The following is a 26184-nucleotide window of genomic DNA, read 5'->3' as shown; positions in this document are numbered from 1 at the left end:
GCTGAAGGGGGAAATTGAGAGTAGAAAGTCTGAAAGGTTTAACAGGAGGGAAACCTCGCGGTTGCAATATGAATCAATTGTTAGGAGAGGGTTAAGGAAAGTAAGGTGGAAGAAAGAGAATATGAAAAGAGGTACGGTAAAAGGAACGAAAGGGGTTGTAGCAGCTAGGGGCCTACAGTGCACCGCATGAGGTGCACTGATGGCACTAACCCCCTACGGGGGTGAGGGGTTTTTGGTGAATTTCTAGTTCGTCAGGAAAAAAATATTTTTTTTTTTTATCGAGGTCTTGTCAATTCTGATACTCTACTTGCATATTACAACACTTCTGGCAAAGTGTCTGTTATTTTCTCTACGAATATCAAACTTGCAAGATTCGACTGTGTTGTGATATAAGTTGTCACAATTTTCATACAGTAGGCAGGAGAAGGGCTCATGAACACATACAAATCCAGTACATGCATTTATTGTCGACGCGTTTCTTGACCCGTGGTCACATCATCAGGACAGCTAGCCTACAGTTATAATGTAAAAAAAAAAAAAAAGGGGCGGGGGAGGGCGCATTCAGCGAACATAAAAAGTAAGCATACACAAAGTATAAGAAAACTTAAAATGGAAAATCAGTTAAACTTGAATAAGCAATCACACTTGAAAAACATTTACGCACTGTACATATATATATATATATATATATATATATATATATATATATATATATATATATATATATATATATATATATATATACTGTATATATATATATAATATATATAGTATATATAATATATATATATATATAGCCTATATATCCATGCATCTTTCTGTACTATCATGTCCAAATATACATCTTAAAATGAAACAAAAAACCATCTGAATATAAAAAATATATTAAATAAGCACCTTAAATACCCTCCCCAAAAAAACCATAAACACAGGATCCAAAAACGGAAAAGCCACGAAGCCGCCCCCAAAAAAAAAAAAAAACTCTCGGCCCAAAACAACGATTACAAACAATATGGAATCGGTGCAATTAAATCTATAATGACGCTAATCAATGATTTCAATGACAACAAAGGGATTGGAATTAGATCATTTAGCCTGATTTATGTCCCACATCAAAGACAAGCCGACAGACGGACTGACACTGCGTTGCATTCGGCCGTCTTTTATAGTATCTCCGTGCCTGTTCGTTTGTCCCGTGTGTGAAATGGATACAACTGAGAGTACATGAATATAAGAATACAAATTATATATCATACATACGTATAAATATGTATGTATGTAATGGATACAACTGAGAGTACATGTATATAAGAATAAAATTATTATATATATATATATATATATATATATATATATATATATATATATATATATATATATATATATATATATATACTGTATATATATATGTATAAATATCTATAAATATGTATGTATGTATATATATTTATAGTACACACAAATAAAGGAAAAAAGTCAAAATGACAAGCGAGAAGGAAAGAAAAAAAAAATACTTGGAACTTGACCTTAAAGTAAGGGTTGAGACCTTTCCGCCTCTTGAAGAAGGGAATGTTATAGATCATGGGAATGCAAGCGGGAAGAGGACTTCAAAGCCTGGGGATAGACTTAAAAAAAAGAAAAAAAAAAGAGTAAAAGTGGGATGAGGTAACCTGACCGGTGTTACGAGAATATCTAGGGAGAAAGGGAATTCTCTATATTCTGTGAGGGGTCAGCGGAATAATGCCCACAGAAAAGAGAATCATATGAGAGAGAGAGAGAGAGAGAGAGAGAGAGAGAGAGAGAGAGAGAGAGAGAGAGAGAGAGAGAGGGGGGGGGGTAATAGCAGGGTCCTCTACTCTGTGGGGTCATCGGGAGCGCCCAGAATAATGCCCACAGAAAAAGAGATTCATATGAGAGAGAGAGAGAGAGAGAGAGAGAGAGAGAGAGAGAGAGAGAGAGAGAGAGAGAGAGAGAGAGAGAATGTCAGGGCCACCAATCAGACGAGTTCCCATTGATTCGATCCTTTCAAGTAAGGAGACAATTGATGATGAATCCCGCCGAAATACGACTGTGAGCAACGCTCCAAAAGGACAGGTGTTGCCTGGCGTGGCCCTTTGATTGCCTAATTATTATTATTATTATTATTATTATTATTATTATTATTATTATTATTAACAACAACATCGTTTTAGCGCATAAGCGCTAAAATGATGGAGAAATGCACAATGGTGTCAGTGTAAATATATATTAAAAATATACATAAAACTTATATATTTTTAATATATGTTTACACTAACATTACTGTGGATTCTTCTTCTTCTTCTTCTTCTTCTTGGCAGGTGTTGCTCGAAACACCTCCTAAGTAAGAGCTGGTATTTCATTCCTCACACCGTTGGACTGTGGAACGGTCTCCCTACTGAAGAAGTGCAACTGGAACTTCAGAAGTTCAAGCGAAGATGCGACGCATTAGCTCCCTAATCTTATTCTCCTTTTGCATTTTAATACATTTTTTGTCTATTCATTCATTTATTGATTTATTTTTCATCTTTTAATATGCGAGATCTCTTTTTTTCTGTATTTCATTTTATCTCTTCTCACTTCTTCCTAATGAGCACCATAATATTCTTAGGAGGCTTCTTGAATTTCAAGTCAGTGGCCCCTTTGGTGGGCTTGTTCCATATGGATAGGGTTCATCTTCTGAATAATAATAATAATAATAATAATAATAATAATAATAATAATCATCACATCATCATCATCATCATCATCATCATCATCATCATCAAAGGAACACTAGGCACGATCCCAAGATCCCTGAAAAGGAATCTGGAAAAAGTAGATGCCGAAATAGCTCCAGGACCCATGCAGAAAAGCGTGCTACTAGAAACAGCGCACATAGTGAGAGAAGTGATGGACTCCTAAGGAGGCAGGATGCAACCCGGAACCCCACACTAAAAAAAAAAAAAAACAGCCGAATAGGATGACTGTGATAGACCAAAATAATAATAATAATAATAATAATAATAATAATAATAATAATAATAATAATAATAATAATAAAAACGTATTCACTCTTTATTTGCAGGTCAGATTAGGTCAGTCAGTAACCTTAGTTTTTCAAGGCAAAGGATCATTCCCAGTGCTACTAGGATTCCCGGAATTATGCCTCGTATTCCAGTGACTGCACAACAGACATTATGCCAGGCCTCTGTTAAGGATAATAATAACTAATCGCATGGGGAGGTGGGGGGACTTTAGGGAGCTGGTTAACACAACAACAGAAAAGAAGAGAATATAGAATTTAGGCCAAAGTCCAAGCACTGGGACCTATGAGGTCATTCAGCGCTGAAACGGAAATTGAGAGTAGAAACGTTTGAGAGGAAAACCTCAAAGCGGTTGCACTATGAATCAAATGTCAGCAGAGGGTGGGAAGTAAGATGGAAGAAAGAGAATATGAAAGGAGGTACAGTAAAAGGAATGTAAGGGGTTGAAGAGACGCTGCAAAGAACCTAAAGAAATGCCTACAGAGCACCGCATGAGGTGCACTGGCGGCACAACTCAATGAAAGTACCGTCCTTCGCATTTGCCGGCTGGGGGAAAGGGGGTTGTTTGTGGTTAATTACAACAAGGTGGGGAGGGGAGACAGGAGTGTTTGTGGCTAACTGGAACAAGGTACTGACCTTCGCACCTGAGAGCAGGAGCGAATAAATAAAGCAAACACAGTGTCATCCCCAGTGCAAGCAAACATCTCCCATCGAGCGGAGGAATGTGACCAAATAAATGCAACGGGTGATGTGATATAATGCCTCCTTTTCTAGAACAACAATCACGTCACCAGTCAAGACTAGATACAGCAAGACACCCAGAACATAACCCTCAGGAACACCAGACAAGGAAATAAAAATAAAAGGGGTTATAAAAAACCCCCTTGAAGGAGACAAGTACCTCTGCAAATCAATCTGAGTCATTCTGAAATCAAACCCATTGTCAGAGCAGTGTTGGATGCAACTAGTTAAGTTCTCAAGTAGCCTACTTAATTGTCTCCTACAGAATAGAATATAGTAGGATTTTGGCCACAGGCCATGCGCTGGGACCTCATTCAGCGCTGGAACGGAAATTGACGGTAAAAAGGTTTGAAAGGTGTGACAGAAGGAAAACCATTCAGCGCTGACACGGAAATTGACGGTAAAAAGGTTTGAAAGGTGTGACAGTAGGAAAACCGCAAAGCAGTTGCATTATGAATCAATTGCTAGGAGTGGGAGGGGAAAAAAGGATGGAGGAGAATATAAATGGAGGTACAGTAAAAGGAATGAAAGGGGCTGCAGCTAGGAGCCGAAGGGACGCTGAAAAGAACCTTAAGTAATGCCTACAATGCACCGCATGAGGTGAGCTGACGGCTCCACCCTCTACGGGGTAACTGTCGCCTATAGGCAGTATGCCTACAGGTAAGCAACTGCCCATATTCAGTGTAATTATAAATGGACTTGGTGATTACAGAACGCTGCAGGTATGGAGACTGACATGCAGAGATTATAATTTCCGTTCAGTTGAGAAAAACTACAGAAAAATCTTTAAAAATGATTCTTCTTACTTCACCGATGGTTTCAGTTTCTGGCGAGGCAACATTTGTAGCTTGTTCAGGAAATTTGACTGAAATACCACTATAACAGGGTGAATCATAAACAAGCACTGAAGTTCAGTCCGGACCTAACGTGAACTAAATCTACGTTTGTAAGTAAAATCAACCCTGACATTCAAAGTTTTACTTACTTAATAAAGAACAAATAAAAATATTGATTTAATTTCGTCCCTAACGTAATCACTCTTCAAGTAAAAACATCCAGTGTTCAATTTTATATCTTAAGTGGATTATACGACTGAAAAAATAATAATATTTTCACACGAATGACAAAAGCGAAAGCAGAGTGACTTAACGCATTCCTCCCACACAAATTGCCATCCAATCCTTAGGCCTACGTGTGTTATCAGTCCCAATGGACGCCTTTATAAATTCTTGATCATAAACCACCTACCCACACACAAAGCAACAAGTCAACAAACACAGCATCACTATGAAATTAGGGAGGATCCATCTCGGCACTGCTCTGAAACTAACCCTCCAACACCTCCCCCCCTCCCCAAGACCCCATCCCCCCATAACAAAACACTACGCCACCCCTAGCTTGTGTTGCATTATTGCAGTCGGATACTGCTGGTGCTGCTGGCATTGTTCATAGGCTCTTCTTCACTTGGTAAAGGGGTGAGGGGAGGGGGTATGGGAGATAGGGAAGGAAGGAAGGACGGGGGAAGCAGTCAGAATAGCAAGAGGGGGGGGTTTATGTTTGCCCAAGGGCTATGCCAAAATGGATGAGCGACTAGGTCTAGGGTTAGCTATGGCGACTCCAAGATCTTACGAAAGCCAGTCAAGAAAAGGATGAGTCTAAACATCTTGGGGCAAAGCACTCCGGGGTGTGAATGGGCGGAGGGAGGGAGGGGAGGAGGGAGGGGAATGGGGAAGTGTGTTTTCTTCCCTGGGGAGCAGGTAAGGGCAGTGGGACGGTGGCTTTTTAAGGGTAGGGTTATACCTACCATTCCCTTTTCCTTTCCCAACACTACTGTGGCGATTTCACTTGGCTGCTGCTAAGAGGATGCGCTTTGAATTTTAACTAACAACACAAGAGAGAGAGAGAGAGAGAGAGAGAGAGAGAGAGAGAGAGAGAGAGAGAGAGAGAGAGAGAGAGGGATGTGTCGTGGCAACCCTATCCTTTTTATTTATAAATAAAGCGGGGTGCATTCCCTACCGCTTTGGGGGGTGTGTGAACTGACGCACTGGGAAAAAACACGGTTTGTGGGATTTCACGAAGTGTGGAACTTCAGCTGAGGCGACCTCAGAGTAACTATCAATCATGTCTCCCTTCTTCTTAAAAATACATCCGACATTCATCATCACTTTTATTCATCAAACCTCAAATAGATGATTTTAACACATTTATTTATTGACTTCCAAGCAAGGACTGAAATAAAAATCATTCCCAGTGAAGTAAGAGAACGTTTGCAGGGAGCAGAGGTCTTGTCAAGACAAAATAAAGCATTTTCCCCCTCCCAAGATAAATAAAACTCTTGCTATATTACATATATACAGTATATATATATATATATATATATATATATATATATATATATATATATATATATATATATATATATATATATATATACATATATATATATATATATATATATATATATATATATATATATATATATAAATATATATATATATATATATATAAATATATATATATATATATATATATATATATATATATATATACATATACATATACATATATATATATATATATATATATATATATATATATATATATATATATATATATATATATAACTTACCATCTAATCCATAGGCCTATAAGACTACCAGTTCCAAGGTACACTCTACTACATAGGTTCTTGTATGCAAATAACAACCTTTGTAACCTCTCCTCTAACCTCACCCGTTACATAAGGGGAAAATGGACTTGTCTTTGCCCTGCCCTTGTAACCTCTCCTCTAACCTCACCCCTTAAATATGAGAAAACGTATTCTACTCAATCCTACCTTTGTAACCTCTCCCTCTAGCCTCACCCCTTAAATAAGGGAAAATCTTTGTCCTACCTTTGTAACCTCTCCCTCTAACCTCACCCCTTAAATAAGGGAAAATAATTGTCCTACCTTTGTAACCTCTCCCTCTAACCTCACCTCTTAAATAAGGGAAAATCTTTGTCCTACCTTTGTAACTGCTCCCTCTAACCTCACCCCTTAAATAAGGGAAAATCTTTGTCCTACCTTTGTAACCTCTCCCTCTGACCTCACCCCTTAAATAAGGGAAAATCTTTGTCCTACCTTTGTAACCTATCCCTCTAACCTCACCCCTTAAATAAGGGAAAATGGACTCATCTTTGTCCTACCTTTGTAACCTCTCCCTCTAACCTCACCTCTTAAACAAGGGAAAATGGACTCATCTTTGTCCTACCTTTGTAACCTCTCCCTCTAACCTCACCTCTTAAATAAGGGAAAATCTTTGTCCTACCTTTGTAACTGCTCCCTCTAACCTCACCCCTTAAATAAGGGAAAATGGACTCGTCTTTGTCCTACCTTTGTAACCTCTCCCTCTAACCTCACCTCTTAAATAAGGGAAAATCTTTGTCCTACCTTTGTAACCACTCCCTCTAACCTCACCTCTTAAATAAGGGAAAATGGACTCGTCTTTGTCCTACCTTTGTAACCTCTCCCTCTAACCTCACCTCTTAAATAAAGGAAAACCTTTGTCCTACCTTTGTAACCTCTCCATCTAACCTCACCCCTTGAATAAGGGAAAATCTTTGTCCTACCTTTGTAAACTCTCCCTCTAACCTCACCTCTTAAATAAGGGAAAATCTTTGTCCTACCTTTGTAACCTCTCCCTCTAACCTCACCTCTTAAATAGGAGAAAATCTTTGTCCTACCTTTGTAACTGCTCCCTCTAACCTCACCCCTTAAATAAGGGAAAATCTTTGTCCTACCTTTGTAACCTCTCCCTCTAACCTCACCTCTTAAATAAGGGAAAATCTTTGTCCTACCTTTGTAACCTCTCCCTCTAACCTCACCCCTTAAATAAGGGAAAATGGACTCATCTTCGTCCTATCTTTGTAACCTCTCCCTCTAACCTCACCTCTTAAATAAGGGAAAATCTTTGTCCTACCTTTGTAACCTCTCCCTCTAACCTCACCCCTTGAATAAGGGAAAATCTTTGTCCTACCTTTGTAAACTCTCCCTCTAACCTCACCTCTTAAATAAGGGAAAATCTTTGTCCTACCTTTGTAACCTCTCCCTCTAACCTCACCTCTTAAATAGGAGAAAATCTTTGTCCTACCTTTGTAACTGCTCCCTCTAACCTCACCCCTTAAATAAGGGAAAATCTTCGTCCTATCTTTGTAACCTCTCCCTCTAACCTCACCTCTTAAATAAGGGAAAATCTTTGTCCTACCTTTGTAACCTCTCCATCTAACCTCACCCCTTGAATAAGGGAAAATCTTTGTCCTATCTTTGTAAACTCTCCCTCTAACCTCACCTCTTAAATAAGGGAAAATCTTTGTCCTACCTTTGTAACCTCTCCTCTAACCTCACCTCTTAAATAGGAGAAAATCTTGTCCTACCTTTGTAACTGCTCCCTCTAACCTCACCCCTTAAATAAGGGAAAATCTTCGTCCTATCTTTGTAACCTCTCCTCTAACCTCACCTCTTAAATAAGGGAAAATCTTTGTCCTACCTTTGTAACCTCTCCTCTAACCTCACCCCTTAAATAGGAGAAAATCTTTGTCCTACCTTTGTAACCTCTCCTCTAATCTCACCCCTTAAATAAGGGAAAATGGACTCGTCTTTTTCCTACCTTTGTAACCTCTCCCTCTAACCTCACCTCTTAAATAAGGGAAAATCTTTGTCCTACCTTTGTAACCTCTCCCTCTAACCTCACCCCTTAAATAGGAGAAAATCTTTATTCTACCTTTGTAACCTCTCCCTCTAATCTCACCCCTTAAATAAGGGAAATGGACTCGTCTTTTTCCTACCTTTGTAACCTCTCCCTCTAACCTCACCTCTTAAATATGGGAAAATCTTTGTCCTACCTTTGTAACCTCTCCTCTAACCTCACCCCTTAAATAGGAGAAAATCTTTATTCTACCTTTGTAACCTCTCCTCTAATCTCACCCCTTAAATAAGGAAATGGACTCGTCTTTTTCCTACCTTTGTAAACTCTCCTCAAACCTCACCCATTAAATAAGGGAAAATGTATTCTTCTCAATCCTACCTTTGTAACCTCTATCTCTAACCTCACCCAAAAATAAGGGAAAATCTTTCTTCTACCTTTGTAACCTCTCCCTCTAACCTCACCTCTTACATAAGGGAAAATCTTTGTCCTACCTTTGTAACCTCTCCTCTAACCTCACCCCCTTAAAGAAGGGAAAATGGACTCGTCTTTGTCCTACCTTTGTAATCTCTCGCTCTTCCGACAGTAACTCTGCACAACCATTCAAGTAGCTAAAAAATCTCTCTCTCTCTTTCTTTCCTAACTGCCCTTATTACATTCTTAAGTCATTTCCCCATTTTCCTGAGATTTACATTAACTCCTTCCTTCCTCTCTCTCTCTCTCTCTCTCTCTCTCTCTCTCTCTCCAGATTCAACAGCACTTCAAAATACTCGTTCCATCGACCAAGGGCTACACTCTCTTGTGACACAGCACCTCTCCATTTGCACCGTTTGTCCGAGAGTCCATCTCTCTCTCTCTCTCTCTCTCTCTCTCTCAAATTTCCTCAAGAGCAACTTTTCACCTCTAAATTACGTGCCCAGATTCACTCCTGTATGTTCATTAGTTCATTAGTCTCTCTCTCTCTCTCTCTCTCTCTCTCTCTCTCTCTCTCTCTCTCTCTCTCTCTCTCTCCACCACGTTCTTCATCTCTTTGTCCTGAAACTACACTTCAGACACTCATTTCATACTTCACTAAAACTTTTCACTTCATTACGACAAAATTCACTTCTTTGTTTCTTCCGAACTGCCGAAACATTATATTTATATATATATATATATATATATATATATATATATATATATATATATATATATATATATATATATATATATATATATATATATATATATGTTGTATATATACATATACATACATATATATAATTTAAATATATATATATATATATACAAATATATTTCGTTTACTTATTTTGAAGTCAAATTCCATAAAAGAATTCTAAACAGATTGAATTCTAAGGTAACAATGGCTTCCTTCTATCTTTTTCAAAATAAGACGATGGTAAATGTCTGTCCGTGGCTTGCAATGGCAGCAGAATATAATAATTTTTTAAAATTTTTCTCGTAATTGTAATTTTTTTTTTTAATCTCGGCCACAAAAACCACCCTCGAAGTATTTACACAGACACTAGACAGCAATTCAATCACGAACACCACCAATAATAGCCTTGTTACTGTTTGATCACGATCTCTTTACAACACACGGATACACTTAAAAGTTACATTTTCGTCGAAAACGCGGGACCGAATACGGGAACGAATCAATATTTCCACGAATCATCGGCCTATCTTCCAATGCACAGCCACAGACGGCCCAAGAGCGCCACTCACTCAGATCCCTTCATAGCATCCATCAGCTGGTGTCGTGTCAGAATAACGTCTCCTCCCCCCCTGGGAAATGTGGAGAAAATTCTTCTCACGGGACACAAAAGCTCATAATAAATACCAGACAATGACCTCAGGTTTGTAGGACTAACGTTAACGATTTTCTTAACATGTATTCGTCTCCCCAGGAAGTCTTGGCCCCCCTCGGTAGCAAGGAAAGAAAGAGAAACAAAACAACGTTGGTCCGAACTCGTTGAAAACAAAGGGGGCAGCCCTTTACCACCCACAGGTACGATTCACCTGGTCTTTGGGCACGCACGCACGAAGAACAAAAGGATATATATACCTGACGCCACAGGCACTAAGGACTCGTAGGAAGGGAGGCGTACCAGGTTTTCCTTCCTTCAAAAGGTCATTTACACTCCTCCGTGGTGGCTATGAACATGGGGCCACATTCAGCACACACGCACACTCCCGGCACCACAACCGATCATCCTCAGTGCGACCCGCATCTCTCCTCCTCCAACTCCTTGGTCTCATAAACAACTAATTCCCCCTCTCTCTCTCTCTCTTTCTCTTTCTCTTTCTCTCTCTCTCTCTCTCGCGCCCTCCACAGTTGACCAAACCCTCCGGGAGGGAAGTCGGAATCCACAGCACCCGAAACGACTGCACACCGCCGAGGGGTGGGAAGATTTCAGGGCGAAGGAAGGCATCCCCTTCAAAAACTAACCATACGTACATTTATCAAGAGAAGAGTCGTAGGCGCCGAGCTGTGCGTTCAGTGTAATCCACCGTAGGGTCCGGTCCACACACTGCTCTACTACAGACTGACTGTGACCTTCCGTAAGGTTCCGTTTTCCTTCTCCGACAGCAGATTGCGCTGGCCTCGCGGACCCGGCATTGTCATGACGTCACGGGAAGGCGGGGGATTTAAAAAGGCGTCGCGTTGGTGGGGAGAATAAAAAGCCGGGAATAGGAGTGGGATTTTAATTTCTCCTTTCAGCGCCTGGGTGCGAACGTCTGCGATGGTGACGGGAAGACAACAGGGACGATTCGGTGGGCTGTCTAGGCAAATGATACGGTTGACGGAGAAGCGAAATCGAGGACTTGTGTGGCCTCGATCCCGACCGAATAAAAGTTACTGGCTGGATAGAACAGGTGTTATGTTAGTGCCCACAGCAATAACAGCTTTGTCCTTGAGCACGAGGTGATATCTCGAGGGCAGGTGCTGCCACCCAGTACCTCTTTATCTCGCTGGCTTCCTTTCGAGGGGAGCCCCTTTGTTTCCCCAAATATTTGCGGAGAATATTTTGCTGACTTCACTGAGTATAATATCCTCTCTCTCTCTCTCTCTCTCTCTCTCTCTCTCTCTCTCTCTCTCTCTCTCTCTCTCTCTCTCTCGTTTTTACTAATCAGATATTTTGCACAGCTAAGACAAATTCGTATTATGACTGTCGCAGAAAAGACAAAAACAAAAGGTATACATATATATATATATATACATATTACATACACATGCATGTATACATATATATATATACATATACACATATGTATATATATATATATATATATAAATATATATATATAAACATACATAAACACACACACGTAAATATATAAACACGCCATGACATTTCAGTACACGCAAATATTGGGCCACAAATACCCATTACCCTGTAATGCCGATACCACTTCACCTTGAGGACAAATGACACACAAAGGGGATTGTATCTGATAAGTACATCATCTGCCCTAGCCAGGATCCGACCCATGACTTTTGGGTTTGATACAGAGCAAACAGGACCTTTATCCGGTCGGCTATCAAGGAAGATATGAGATATCATCGAATCTGGTGTAACATATTCTCAAGTTAATGAGTTTCTAGAAAGTGGATATTCATGTTAACCTTCTTCCTTAACAATGGGTGGATTCTGAAGAATAATGATAATTGGGTCAATGTCATATTTATACACATTAACTACTGATCGCAGAAGATGATAAGAACGACAAAGATCGCTAACACATGTACACACACACGCATATAAATAAATATATATACACATATATTCTACTGGTCACTTTTTACCAGATGCGTATGTATTTGTAATAGCCACAGTGCCCTCTTAACTTCTCGAATTCTTCGCGCTTTTTTTGGATACGCTTTGTCACTACAAAGCCTTTGGATCCAAGAGCAAGAAATATGAGGAAATTAGGTGTCCAGGTAGCGGGAACGAACCCGCGTCCATAATCAGGACGACCGTATCTAAAAAAGCGAAGAATTCGAGAAGTTAAGAGGGCATTGTGGCTATTACAAATGCACACACACACACACACTATATATATATATATATATATATATATACATACATATATATATGCATATGTGTATATGTATATATATAAATGTATTATATCTATATATATGTATATATATAAATAAATATATATATACAAAGTAAATATAAAAAAAATTGCGACAGGCATTACAAGCAATTCGCTAATAACATCTTACGCCCACACATCACGATAATGCCCATTTTTCATCCTCCAGGGGAAACTTTAAGCAAAGCCATCTCATCTATATTCCCCGTTTGAACCAACTCACTTTGACATCTTCCCTAACAACATCCACCAATGAAACTGACCAACGAATTCGGTAACCCGAGAAATGCACGCATTAGGATAATGGACCATCATACGGGATTGCTTACCATATGACGTTCAGGGCCGGGCTTCGCTTGGCCAATGACACATACCTGCAAAGAGGGGATATGACGTTAGTTATGTTGAAATATCAATTTTATAAAAATATACATAAGGTAAAAAAAAAAAGACTTTGTCGTTTACTTTAAATATTGTGAAAGGGAAGTATATATATATATATATATATATATATATATATATATATATATATATATATATATATATATATATATATATTTACAATTATTCATCCATACATCTATATATATATATATAATATATATATATATATATATATATATATATATATATATATATATATATATATATATATATATATATATATATATATAATGTATATGTATATAAACAGATGTATGTATGTATAAAGTAGATCCCGGAAAAATCTCTCAGAAAAGGACACGAGAGGCTTCAATTCAATATCATGTAGTTTGATAGATTCCGATTTTCTCCCCATTTCTATAACAAATTATACACAGTGTCCCTTGCGTAATGACTAGAGATCAACTGTTATATGCGACAGTTACACAGTTTTTCTTAACGAACAGTTACAACACAGCTCAGTTGTCAAGAATAAACGGAGAGACTAGCGTAAGAATGAGTAAGAAAAAAATTTGTTCTTTCTCTCTATCCATCTAACTTTTTGTCTTATTTTCCTCCATACCCTTTTCTACCCAGAGGAGTGAGTGCAGAATTACAGCCTTCAATTTCAATCAGAGGTTCCATTTCTCCACTCCGAGGCTTGCGTCCAATTTTGGTAATTTTCTTCCCAACGCCGAGGCGAGGTAGAGTAAGGTTTCAGCTTCAACACTCATTATCCAAATACTGAGAAGTTTTACCGTAATGGCTCGCAGTTAGCGCACGTAATGGGAAAATCAGCTGGAATTTACCGGTAATGACGCTTGTAAGCAGGTCTCCGTATAGTTTACGATATGCAGCTTATACAATCATTTGTATAAACTCGGTCCACTGTGATTTTTAGCGTTTACAAGTCATATGATTGTTGGCCTGGAAAACAGGATTGTTCAGTATGCCGGTGATGCAACTTGTGGGTGTAGTGATGCCCTCAGCCTCAATCGGAACATGGGGCATATCTGGGAAGGTGTAGTCGGTGGGGTATGGGGCTCAACTCCAGTAAAACGAAAGCACTACAGATTAGCATGTCTCCCTTTCAGGTGGAGGGAACTTTGCTGAATGAGTCTGAAGTGTAACTTTTGACACATCTATAACTTTTGAGAAACATCTAATGAAAGTTTCACCAAATGCCGCACGAAAGTTAGGCATTGTTCGTAAGGTCTCACATAAGTGATAAAATCAGTGCAACATGCTTTAGGTCATTTGTACATACTTCCTTTACTAGAATACTGTTCTCCCGTGTGGATGTCTGCTTCTGCCAGTAATATCTCTTCTGATAGTGTGGTTCGTGGTGGTAGGTTTCTGTTTCCTGATAGTAGCAGTTATGACTTGGACCATCGACGGATGGTCACTTGTTTGTCAATTTTTCATAAATTGTGTTTTAACAGAGATCTTTCACATTCACAAGTGATCCCTGATTCCCCTTTACCTGCCGAGAGCAGCAACCATAGGTTCGCTGAACAGCAGCACAAATATGCAGTAAATGTCCCTCGCTGTCGAACTTCTAAAAAGTTCCAGAGGTCCTTAATTCCTCCTCACACCGCTGGAGGACTGTGGAACAGCCACCCTACTGAGGATGTCGTGCAATTGGAACTTCTTCAGAGGCTCAAGCGAAGATGAAATGCATTACTACCTAATACTATTCTCCTTGCATTTTAATACATTTTTATCTATTTATTACTTTGTTGATTTACTTTTTTTCTTTTTAATAAGTGAGTGAGATCTCTTCTTTGTGCATTTCACTCTACCTTCTCTTACTTCTTCCTAATGAGCTCCATATTCTTTGGAAGCTTGAATTTCAAGTCAAAGGTCCCTGTGGGCTTGGTCCACATGAATAGGTTTCGTCTACTGAATAATAATAATAATAATAATAATAATAATAATAATAATAATAATAATAATAATGAATAATAGTAGTAGTAGTAGGAGTAGTAATATTTATTAGCTTTCAGTTAAATTAATTACAGAAGTTCTTCAGTCCGGGTAAATCTCGGACGGAATTTGGATGATTTATGATCAAGCATTTGGAGTGAAAAACCTTCTCTACACTAAGGTCAGAAAAACTTGTACAAATGGAAAACCTTCTCTACATTAAGGTGGGATCAACTTGTCCAGACTTCAAAAAAAACTCTCCTCGTAAGTTTTTTAAAATAGGAAATATGGTATTGAATAGGTAAAATTTGCATTAATATTTGGGATGCATTGTTGGGGTTCGAAAAAATGTAAAAATGTGAGAAAAATTCTTACGACACAGACAGAGAAGCTTTTAAGATATGATTAACAAGGTGATACAGGCAAAAAAAAAACCGAAAAGATAAAAAAAACTTATAAGGTACAGTGAGAAACACTCATACGATACAGGCAAAAAAAAAAAAAATCATACGATCCCAAAACACTTGTACGATACTGAAAAAAAAACCACACGACACAAACAAAAATAGTCATAAGATACAGAAAAAAACACATGCGATCCAGAAAAAACTCATACGATCCAGAAAAACTCATACGATCCAGAAAAAAACTCATACGATCCAGAAAAAAATTCATACGATCCAGAAAAAACTCATATGATACAGAAAAAACTCATAAGACCGAGGGAAAAACTCATAAGATACAGAAAAAACTCATACGATCCAGAAAGAAACTCATACGATCCAGAAAAAAACTCATACGATCCAGAAAAAAAAACTCATGCGATCCAGAAAAAACTCATAACATCCAGACAAAAAAAACTCATGACACACAAAAAAAAAAAAAATACAAACAAATCTACTCATTCGAAGCAGAAAAAAAGTGCGTACGATAAATCAGAAAAAAACTTCATATAAAGAAAAAAACCCACTCATAATTCAGAGAAAAACCAGCAAATCTGTTCTTCTGCTCAATTTACCTTCCACTGGAGAGAGAAACCACATGAATACACAGATAAGTGGCACCTTGTCACGACACATTACGATGTCCTGCACGCGATGAAAACAAAACACTTCCCTTGTCCTCATTATTTTCTGTTTTTTTTTTTTTTTTTTATTGCTTCTCTTTTCTTTCTTCGGGCCTGGGCTACTAAAGGGTTTTAAGCTGCTCGTCATGTAAGGTTTTAAGTTATATGTGTGTGTGTGTGTATGTATATATATATATATATATATATATATATATATATATATATATATATATATATATATGTATATATATATATATATATATATATATATATATATAATATATATATATATATATATATATATATATATATATATATATATACAGTAGTTTATATATATACATATATATATATTTATGTATATATAAATATAAATATATAAATATATATATATTATATATATTATATATACAGTAATTTATATATATATATATATATATATATATATATATATATATATATATATATATATATATATATATATATATATATACTGTACATATATATATATATATATATATATATATATATATATATATATATATATATATATATATATATAAATTAAAAGCCTATATGACGGGAAACCTAATCCCCTTTAGATATTATATATATAATTTGTACTGTTTTGGCCATTTTGATACTTTGCAGTTCAACATGGCCTCTGGCCTCTGAGAGAGAGAGAGAGAGAGAGAGAGAGAGAGAGAGAGAGAGAGAGAGAGAAACACTAAAACTTGTATAATGAACTGATTTCCTCTTCCAGGTACATTGAAAAGCTTTAAAACCTCATTTTCCCGTAATGTTTCTCTAGTACTGAAATATTTATCAGCCCAGCAGAATGGAAGGGTCTTGCCTTCCAATAATAATTTTCCTCCATTTTTTTTTTTTCAGAATACGGGAAACTCCGCAGTAAAGAAAAATGGCAGTTTTCACCTTCGTATATTCACGAATTTAGTATCTCAGGGGATTCTTAGCTAATGATAATAAAAATAAATATGCAGTGAAGAGTGGATGTTTCGTGAGAGAGGAACCTCTCTCTCTCTCTCTCTCTCTCTCTCTCTCTCTCTCTCTCTCTCTCTCTCTCTCTATATATATATATATATATATATATATAATATATATATATATATAGAATGTATATATAATATACATATATATATGCATGCATACATATATATATATATATTATATATATATATACACAAGAGAGAGAGAGAGAGAGAGACCAAATGGTAAGAGGCCGTAAGCTGCAATATAAAATACAGAACGAAAAATAAAGAGCAAATTTTCCACTTATTGGTTAATGCAATCCTCTCGTTATGAGCGAGAAAACTGTGCGAGTGAGTTTTCATTTTATCCTAAAAAGAAACCAAATCTTCCTAATCAAAACCAGATTAGAAAAACACATTTGGAATGTTTTGGAACTGTTTAGAATGAGGATCAAATACAGTAGGCTGCAGAACATACAATACTCTCTTTCTCTACATGTACTGTATATATATATATATATATATATATATATATATATATATATATATATATATATATATATATATATATATATATATATATATATATATATATATATATATATATATATATATATATATATTATATGTATGTATATATATATCTATACATATATCTTTATCCTATTATATATATATATATATATATATATATATATATATATATATATATATATAATCCCCCTGCTTAAACCCCCTCTCTCTCTCTCTCTCTCTCTCTCTCTCTCTCTCTCTCTCTCTCAGTGAGGGACCTGGGACAACCAGAACGACTGCAGATCTGTAAGGTAAGGTAAGGTAAGGTCTCTCTCTCTCTCTCTCTCTCTCTCTCTCTCTCTCTCTCTCTCTCTCTCTCTCTCTCTCTCAATAACACATGCTTTTAAGATCCCTTCACAAGTTTGTACCTAAGAATAACTTTAGTTGTCAACATTTCTTTTGAGACTGTCAAAGGGCCCCTAACTCTCTGCTGAGGTGACCTCACTGTCTTTTATCTACAGTGGCCCTTCTGTCTTTCCTTCCTGACGAAGCCTCACTGTCACCTCACTGTCTTTCATACTGTGGCCTCGTCGTCATTTTCACAGTGGCACCTGTCTCTGTTCTAGAGAGACTTCTCTCTCTTTTCCATAGTGGTCTTTCTCTTTTTTTCCTGATGAAATCTGGCAGGTTTTTCTACAGTGGTCCTGCCGTCTCGTTTTGTGAGTGGATTGACTGTCTCTTTTCTACAGTGGCCAAAGGCCTTAACTACAGAAGCCTTACTGTTTTTCTACTGTACTTTCGACTCGACTAGTGTTTTGCATTGCTGCACATACCATCCAAAGACCAAAGGCAAACCCATCAGCCTACCCTTTCCCTCATTTATTCTGAGAAAAACCGAAATCTGGAGAATGCTTCCCCTCTCGTTGGATTCGTAAATCTTCCATCTTTGGAGGGGTGGCCCTATCGCCCCCGTGGGGTTAGGCCTATATCTCCTTCCCTGAGACCAGAATCAGCTAAAGGAGGGCATTTAGGAATCAAGTCGCTTAGGAAACTGCATTTGAAGATGGGTTAATGGCACCAAAGTGCAGTAATTGTATTGAAAATGGAATTACCAATTCATGGAAACCAGACTACTCAAAGATTTTGCCCAAGAACTACAAATACATTTATGGCAAAGGTTAATAAGAAACTCCAACAAAACTGTAAAGCGACGGAACAAAAGACCTGCTTAAGGGACAATGTGAAGGATGATAGGAAGGCCTCCGGTAAATAAAAAACAGGACGAATGTGATAATGAAAGTATGGTCAGTGGGTTACTGACCTCAAACAACTTTCGAAGTATATCAACAGAGAATGAGAACCATATCTAACCACCTTGCTTTACCAAAAGGAAGACTCGAGGACTGAGAACCAGGGCTCAATTTTGAGAAGCAGTACTCATTCTCAAAAATAAAAAGAGAGTTCTTTTTTATTTTAGGTTCAAAACGCAGCAGTAGGTATGGCGAATAAGCCAACATTTTTCAAGTACTCTGAACACATACAGATTCAAGGTCTGGTATATGGTTACATCCAAAAATGATTTAATTGCGGTTATTAACTCTGCCTTAAAGCATGACCCTTATGGGGCGAGTTTTCAAGGGTGTAAATCGCTTTTGAATGACGCAGATGAAATATTCACATCATAAGTATTTCATTAGAGATAAAGTGTGATAAAACAAGACCTTTTGCTGAACTCGTAATGGGTTTCTGATGCTGAAAAAAAAGAAGCACTATACAAAGAAATCAGAGGGTCTTGTAAAAAAGTATCTCTCTCTCTCTCTCTCTCTCTCTCTCTCTCTCTCTCTCTCTCTCTCTCTCTCTCTCTCTCTCTCTCTCAGCTTTTTACTGGGGTTATACGGAAAATCCCATATATATATATATATATATATATATATATATATATATATATATATATATATATATATATATAGAGAGAGAGAGAGAGAGAGAGAGAGAGAGAGAGAGAGAGAGAGAGAGAGAGAGAGAGAGAGATAATACAAGATCTTTTGCTGAACTCGTAATGGGTTTCTGATGCTGAAAAAAAAGAAGCACTATACAAAGAAATCAGAGGTTCTTGTAAACCGAGTATCTCTCTCTCTCTCTCTCTCTCTCTCTCTCTCTCTCTCTCTCTCTCTCTCTCTCTTTTTACTCTCATATATATATATATTTTACTATATTATATATATATAAAATCCCATATATATATATATATATATAGAGAGAACTCGTAGAAAAAGAGAGATAGAAAGAAATCAGAGAGAAAGAGAGAGAGAGAGAGAGAGAGAGATAATACAAGATCTTTTGCTGAACTCGTAATGGGTTTCTGATGCTGAAAAAAAGAAGCACTATACAAAGAAATCAGAGGTTCTTGTAAACCGAGTATCTCTCTCTCTCTCTCTCTCTCTCTTTCTCTCTCTCTCTCCTCCGCTTTTACTGGGGTTATACGGAAAATCCCATATATATATATATATATATATATATATATATATATATATATATATATAAATATATTATACAGAGGAGAGAGAGAGAGAGAGAGAGAGAGAGAGAGAGAGAGAGAGATCTTTTTGCTGAACTCGTAATGGGTTTCTGATGCTGAAAAAAAAGAAGCACTATACAAAGAAATCAGAGGTCTCCGAGTCTCTCTCTCTCTCTCTCTTTTTACTGGGGTTATACGGAGGATCCCATAAGACCTCACTACCCAGAAGAAATAAACCAGACAGCGTTAACATGACCAAGACAACACGTCACTTTAATTGCTCTAACCTACTAGAAAGGATTTTCTCTTATATTCAACAAACTTCTGGGAGTTTTTTTCATATTTTTTTTTTTTTGCCTTTTTTTCGTGCGTTTGGCGCTGACCTAAATAAAGAAACACCTCGGGATTTTATCTTCAAAATGAGTCCTGGTGTTTTTTTTTAGCGTCGTGAAGAGAAAAGATTTAAGCTATACTTCTCAGACTTCGTGTAATGTACTTCCTGTGGAAAATAAAGATTAAGATGGCAATAAGAAAATATTTATTTTAAACCGTATTCACTTTCAATAAAATTATGATAAACATCTTGGTGCACATAAAACATATATAAATATATTATATATATACACTATATATATATATATATATATATATATATATATATATATATATATATATATATATATATATATATATATATATATATATATATATATAATGATCACGCATGCAAACATGCAACTGTAAAATTGAACGTCAGTAAAGATTGCTTACAAGTAAAAAAGTGTTTGTAGGATAAACTTCTCAATTCCGTTTTTCTTCTGCTTATTTTATTTCTTCTAATGCATCCATTTTAATAATAATATTATACTCTATATATATACTGTAATTTGTTAAGTCCCACGAGACTCGTCAGAAAATCTACAGGAATCCCACTACTCTTTGTACACCTGACGCGGGAGGTTATTATTATTATTATTATTATTATTATTATTATTATTATTATTATTATTATTATTATTATTACTATTAAGAAGAAGAAGAGGAAGAACCTATTCATATGGAACAATTATTATTATTATTATTATTATTATTATTATTATTATTATTATTATTATTATTTATTATTCAGAAGATGAACCCTATTCATATAGAACAATTACTTTTTATTATTATTATTATTATTATTATTATTATTATTATTATTCAGAAGATGAACCCTATTCTTATGGAACAAGCCCACAGGGGCTATTATTATTTTACTACTACTACTATTATTATTATTATTATTATTATTATTTATTATTATTATTATTATTACTCAGAAGCTAAACCCTATTCATATGGAACAAGCCCACCAAAGGGGCCACTGACTTGAAATTCAAGCTTCCAAAGAATATGACGGTGTTCATCCGAAAGAAGTAACAGGAGGTAACGAGAAATACCGAAAGAAGATGTCTCAGTTATTAAAAAAAAAAAGTTAAATTAATAAACAGATAAAAACGTATTAAAATGCAGGGAGAATAATATTAGGTAGTAATGCCATGCATCTTCGCTTGAATTTTTCAAGTTCCAACTGGCCGACATCCCTAGGGAGACAATTTTTGATTCCTTTAAATACGGTTCTATTCCTTCTTTGGTGGCGACGCCAAACTTTAATCAAACAAGTAAAAATGCGCCGAAGTTTCTTCAGCGGAATCGAGTTTTCTGTGCAGCGTTACAATCAAGTCCACTGAAAATAGATCTATCTTTCGGTGGTCTCGGTATAATGCCGTATGAGCTGCGGCCCACGAAACTAGTCTATGTCGTTGCCAGAGGCACGATTATGGCTAACTTTAACCTTAAATAAAATAAAAACTACTGAGGCTAGGGGGCTGCAATTTGGTATGTTTGATGACTGGAGGGTGGATGATCAACATACCAATTTGCAGCCCTCTAGCCTCAGTAGTTCTTGAGATCTGAGGGCGGACAGAAAAAAGTGTGGACGGACAGAGAAAGCCGGCACAATAGTTTTCTTTTATATTCGAAATAATCAACTGTTTGCCTGTGCAAAAATGTATCCCTTCAGCTGCATTCCCTCTCCAGTCCCAGGTGGTGAACCGAACTTCCTGAAGTATTAGAATAGGGATGTTCCTTTTCAAGTGGAAGTTCCCCAATGGAACTGAGGATTCGGTCTCTTAAAGCTCATAATCTCGGAGTATTCGATGGGGATCGTGAGATTAACTCAGTGGTGTTTATTCCGCTGTTTTGCTTTTATTATAGATTTATTTCAATCGGTGGTCAGTGTATTTTCCAGCCGGGATCTCTACTTATCTGATTTCAATTAAGACTTGTGCAAATTACAGATTATATGAATGTTATGCTCATGTGTAAAGAGATCAAATCTACATACATACATACATACATTATATATATATATATATATATATATATATATATATATATATATATATATATATATATATATATATATAATTTAAATTTATATTATATATATACATACACACACAGACAATACAAATATATATATATATATATATATATATATATATATATATATATATATATATATATATATATATATATATGTATATATAATGTATATAATTTGTAAATGCTTACCATTTAAACAGATAAAAACAAGAGGCTCCAAGAGACTTATGTAACTCGAAACTGAACATAATGCTAAGGTCTTACCAAATAAATACTAATTAGAATACATCATACATACTGTATATACTGCTGGCACTATGCTATGGGGAAGCAGCTAATGCACTAATCCCCTTCTCCAAATCTCTAGGTTCAATACCACCTACTTCCCAAGCATTTGTTCGGAAACGAATTAATGTCATGTCCTGCTTTTCTTAGCAAGGGTATACGCGTCTTTATTTATTTATCTATCTATTTATTTGTTCTTTTATTTTATTTTATTTATTCAATTATTTACTTTTGCTCCTAGGAAATCAAGCGCTATGTTATCTTGTCTCATAGTTTCAAGTTCTAATCAACTTTTGCAAAGCCAACTTTAGCCAACTTGGATCTGCAGTGAAGGGTTCATACTCTCTCTCTCTCTCTCTCTCTCTCTCTCTCTCTCTCTCTCTCTCTCTCTCTCTCTCTCTCTCTTCAGTGTCTAAGCTACTGATCTTGCTACTGATCTTCCCGATTTAACCAATATTGAATTTCTTTTTTTTTTTGCATTTTTCTATGCCTTCAAATTCCTCTTGTTTGAAAAATCTTCTCTCTCCGCAACTTTTTTACAGGTGCTTTTTTCGACCGCTGTTCTCGAGTTGCACCCTTCGAGCCACCAAGTCGCACATTTACTCCTTGGGAATAAGCAGTCGCACTGCTCGACAAGAGGATGACCTATCCTTCCTTTCTACTGACTAGTTCTGGAATTCTACTCCTACTTTCGTGTTTCTCAGTTCCATAAACTTCTAACCTTTCTTTATTGCTTCCATCAGAGTTGACCTAAATACGACCATCGGAAAGAAAGGAAAAAGATCAGAGAAAAAGAGAGAGAGAGAGAGAGAGAGAGAGAGAGAGAGAGAGACTAAACGCCCGGGATACCATTAAACACGATCCCCGTTTGGAAAGCGATAACAAATTGAGCCTAATGGTTCCCGGATGAGGTATATTCAGTGTTTTATGCCACATATTGTTCTTCACTGACTCCACATGCACACGTGGTTTCGCCGGGGATCGATGGAAAGACGCGAGAGGCGCATGCGCGCGTCTCGGGGGCGTCACTGTCAGGCGTACGATATGGAGGAACTCCTCCCTCCTCCGAAGGTGTCTTTGGGAGTGACACCGACGACATTCTCATGACAAGAGGCGAGAATTCGTCTCTACAGCGACGGCGGGACTCGATACGGCCTCCGAACTCCGCGATTCAAATCCGCCACCGACGAGATCAACAATCAACACATTGCTTCGATGCCCTGATGTCGCAAAGAATAAGCAACTGAAACTGGAAGATCGATACCACTGCGAGCTGAGCCGAGGGGAATCGGCGACGGGAAGCAGCCGTCCGTAGTGGGTTCCGAACCTCTTCAGGGGAGCCATTGTTCCGGGAGGAAGCCATGCACATTCCAGGGGCAGCGCTCCTCCCTCCGCGTATTGATAATTCTGTTGACAGTAGAAAACAGGGCGCATATTGTTCGTCCTTCCTGGTGCGTGAAGCAAAAAATTTTTGTATTTTTCGAGGCCTTCGGAAAATGATGGCTCCCGAGGCGGCCTGGACCGCGAGGCCAGGGTGTTGTTATTCGTTGTTTTCTATCTGTGCCAAATCCTGAGCCCGTCCGAGGCCGCGGAATTCACACACGACCGAAAGAGGCTGGGGCCGCTGGACGTCGTTCGAGCAGAACACGGGTGCCTGGAAAAATTCGAAGTGAGCGAGAACACCATCATTAGGACCAGGGATTCTAGGGTCCTGGGAGCTAAGTTCCTCAACGAGTCGGACGTCGGGAACAGGGAGGATTGCCTGACGCTCTGCTGCGGGACGCACCTGTGCAATGTCGCAGTCTTCGAAGAGAAGGTGAGAGGGAAGATCTGGCGACACACACACTCACAGGTTGGTGATGTTGGTCATCACATATGATGAGACACTCGATTGTACCTCATATGTGGCAGAGGTCACGTGGTTCTTGAGCCCGAAAAGTGCACACAGAGGTCCAGATTAAAACAGCAGCGTTAATAATAATAATAATAATAATAATAATAATAATAATAATAATAATAATAATAATAATAATAATAATGATAAACTATTAGGCTAGCACATGTAGCAGTGACCAAAACATCAACACTTCCGGTTCCTGTACACAAACAAAAAACAAAATTATTCACCTTTAGAAACTGACGATCTTATTTAGAATCCAAAACCAACCTAAAATATGGTTACAAAATGAGAAGGATTTTAAGCTTCCCAACGGAAATAAAACCTCAGTAAAAAAAAAAAATATGAAAACATTCTGAGAGAAATTCTTCCTCAGAGAGTCTTCCTGAGAACAAAAACATTAGCCGCAACAGCAGGGGACAGAAATGTAGGTCTCAGCTACATTATTTTAGAAGGGACAGGAATGTAGGCCTCAGTTAGGACATTTTAAAGGGAACAAAAATGTACGTCTCAGGCTACATTATTTTAGAAGGGACAGGAATGTAGGTCTCAGTTAGGACATCTTAAACGGAAAAAAAATGTAGGCCTCAGCTACATTATTTTAGAAGGGACAGGAATGTAGGTCTCAGTTAGGACATTTTAAAAGGGACAGGAATGTAGGTCTCAGTTAGAACATTTTAAAAGGACCGAAAGTGTAGGTCTCAGCTACATTATTTTAGAAGGGACAGGAATGTAGGTCTCAGTTAGGACATTTTAAAAGGGACAGGAATGTAGGTCTCAGTTAGGGCATTTTAAAAGGGACAGGAATGTAGGTCTCAGTTAGAACACTTTAAAAGGGACAGGAATGTAGGTCTCAGTTAGGACATTTTAAAAGGGACAGGAATGTAGGTCTCAGTTAGGGCATTTTAAAAGGGACAGGAATGTAGGTCTCAGTTAGGACATTTTAAAAGGGACAGGAATGTAGGTCTCAGTTAGGACATTTTAAAAGGGACAGGAATGTAGGTCTCAGTTAGGGCATTTTAAAAGGGACAGGAATGTAGGTCTCAGTTAGGGCATTTTAAAAGGGACAGGAATGTAGGTCTCAGTTAGGGCATTTTAAAAGGAACAAAAACGTAGGTCTCAGCTGAAATGAAGTTGCCTAGATTGACTGATGACTGAACTGATTTCCCAAGGCTGGTGTCACAGCAACTAAGGTCATCACGCTGGAAATATAAGTTTTTCTGAACAAAAATAAAATTAAGTTAATCCATACATACTTTAAGAATTCTTATACAACGTACATGCATAAAACTGTCTTGAAACCTCGTAGAAATCGTTGAAAACCTTTAATAACAACTGATGTCATATACAAAACACTCCCTTGACCAGACAAATATCACCCGATTTATTTTAATTATTATTTATATTCATTATTATTTATCTATTTATTTACTTTACAGTGAGAATCATCTCCGGAAACCGTAGAAAGAGGGTAATTACCTTCCTCATCCCGGAAAAAGTTAGAAACGGTCAGATAAAATCAATAATATCTTTGTATCCCCAAAGACTTCCAGCTTCTTCCAC

At 37.2% G+C, this 26184-nt stretch overlaps 1 protein-coding gene across 1 annotated transcript in view; it reads left to right on the top strand.

Annotated features, from left to right (window-relative positions):
• The first annotated feature begins 21774 nt into the window (after positions 1 to 21774).
• The window catches only part of LOC136840183 (uncharacterized), a 75787-nt gene continuing 71377 nt past the window's right edge, over positions 21775 to 26184 (top strand). The window contains 2 exon segments of the mRNA XM_067106672.1: positions 21775 to 21779; positions 24186 to 24540. Coding sequence (XP_066962773.1) covers positions 21775 to 21779; positions 24186 to 24540 — 360 coding nt within the window.

The sequence above is a fragment of the Macrobrachium rosenbergii genome, chromosome 1 (genome assembly GCF_040412425.1).
Source record: "Macrobrachium rosenbergii isolate ZJJX-2024 chromosome 1, ASM4041242v1, whole genome shotgun sequence".
NCBI classification, from domain to species: Eukaryota; Metazoa; Arthropoda; class Malacostraca; order Decapoda; family Palaemonidae; genus Macrobrachium; species Macrobrachium rosenbergii.
This window is presented reverse-complemented; position numbering and strand designations above follow the sequence as displayed.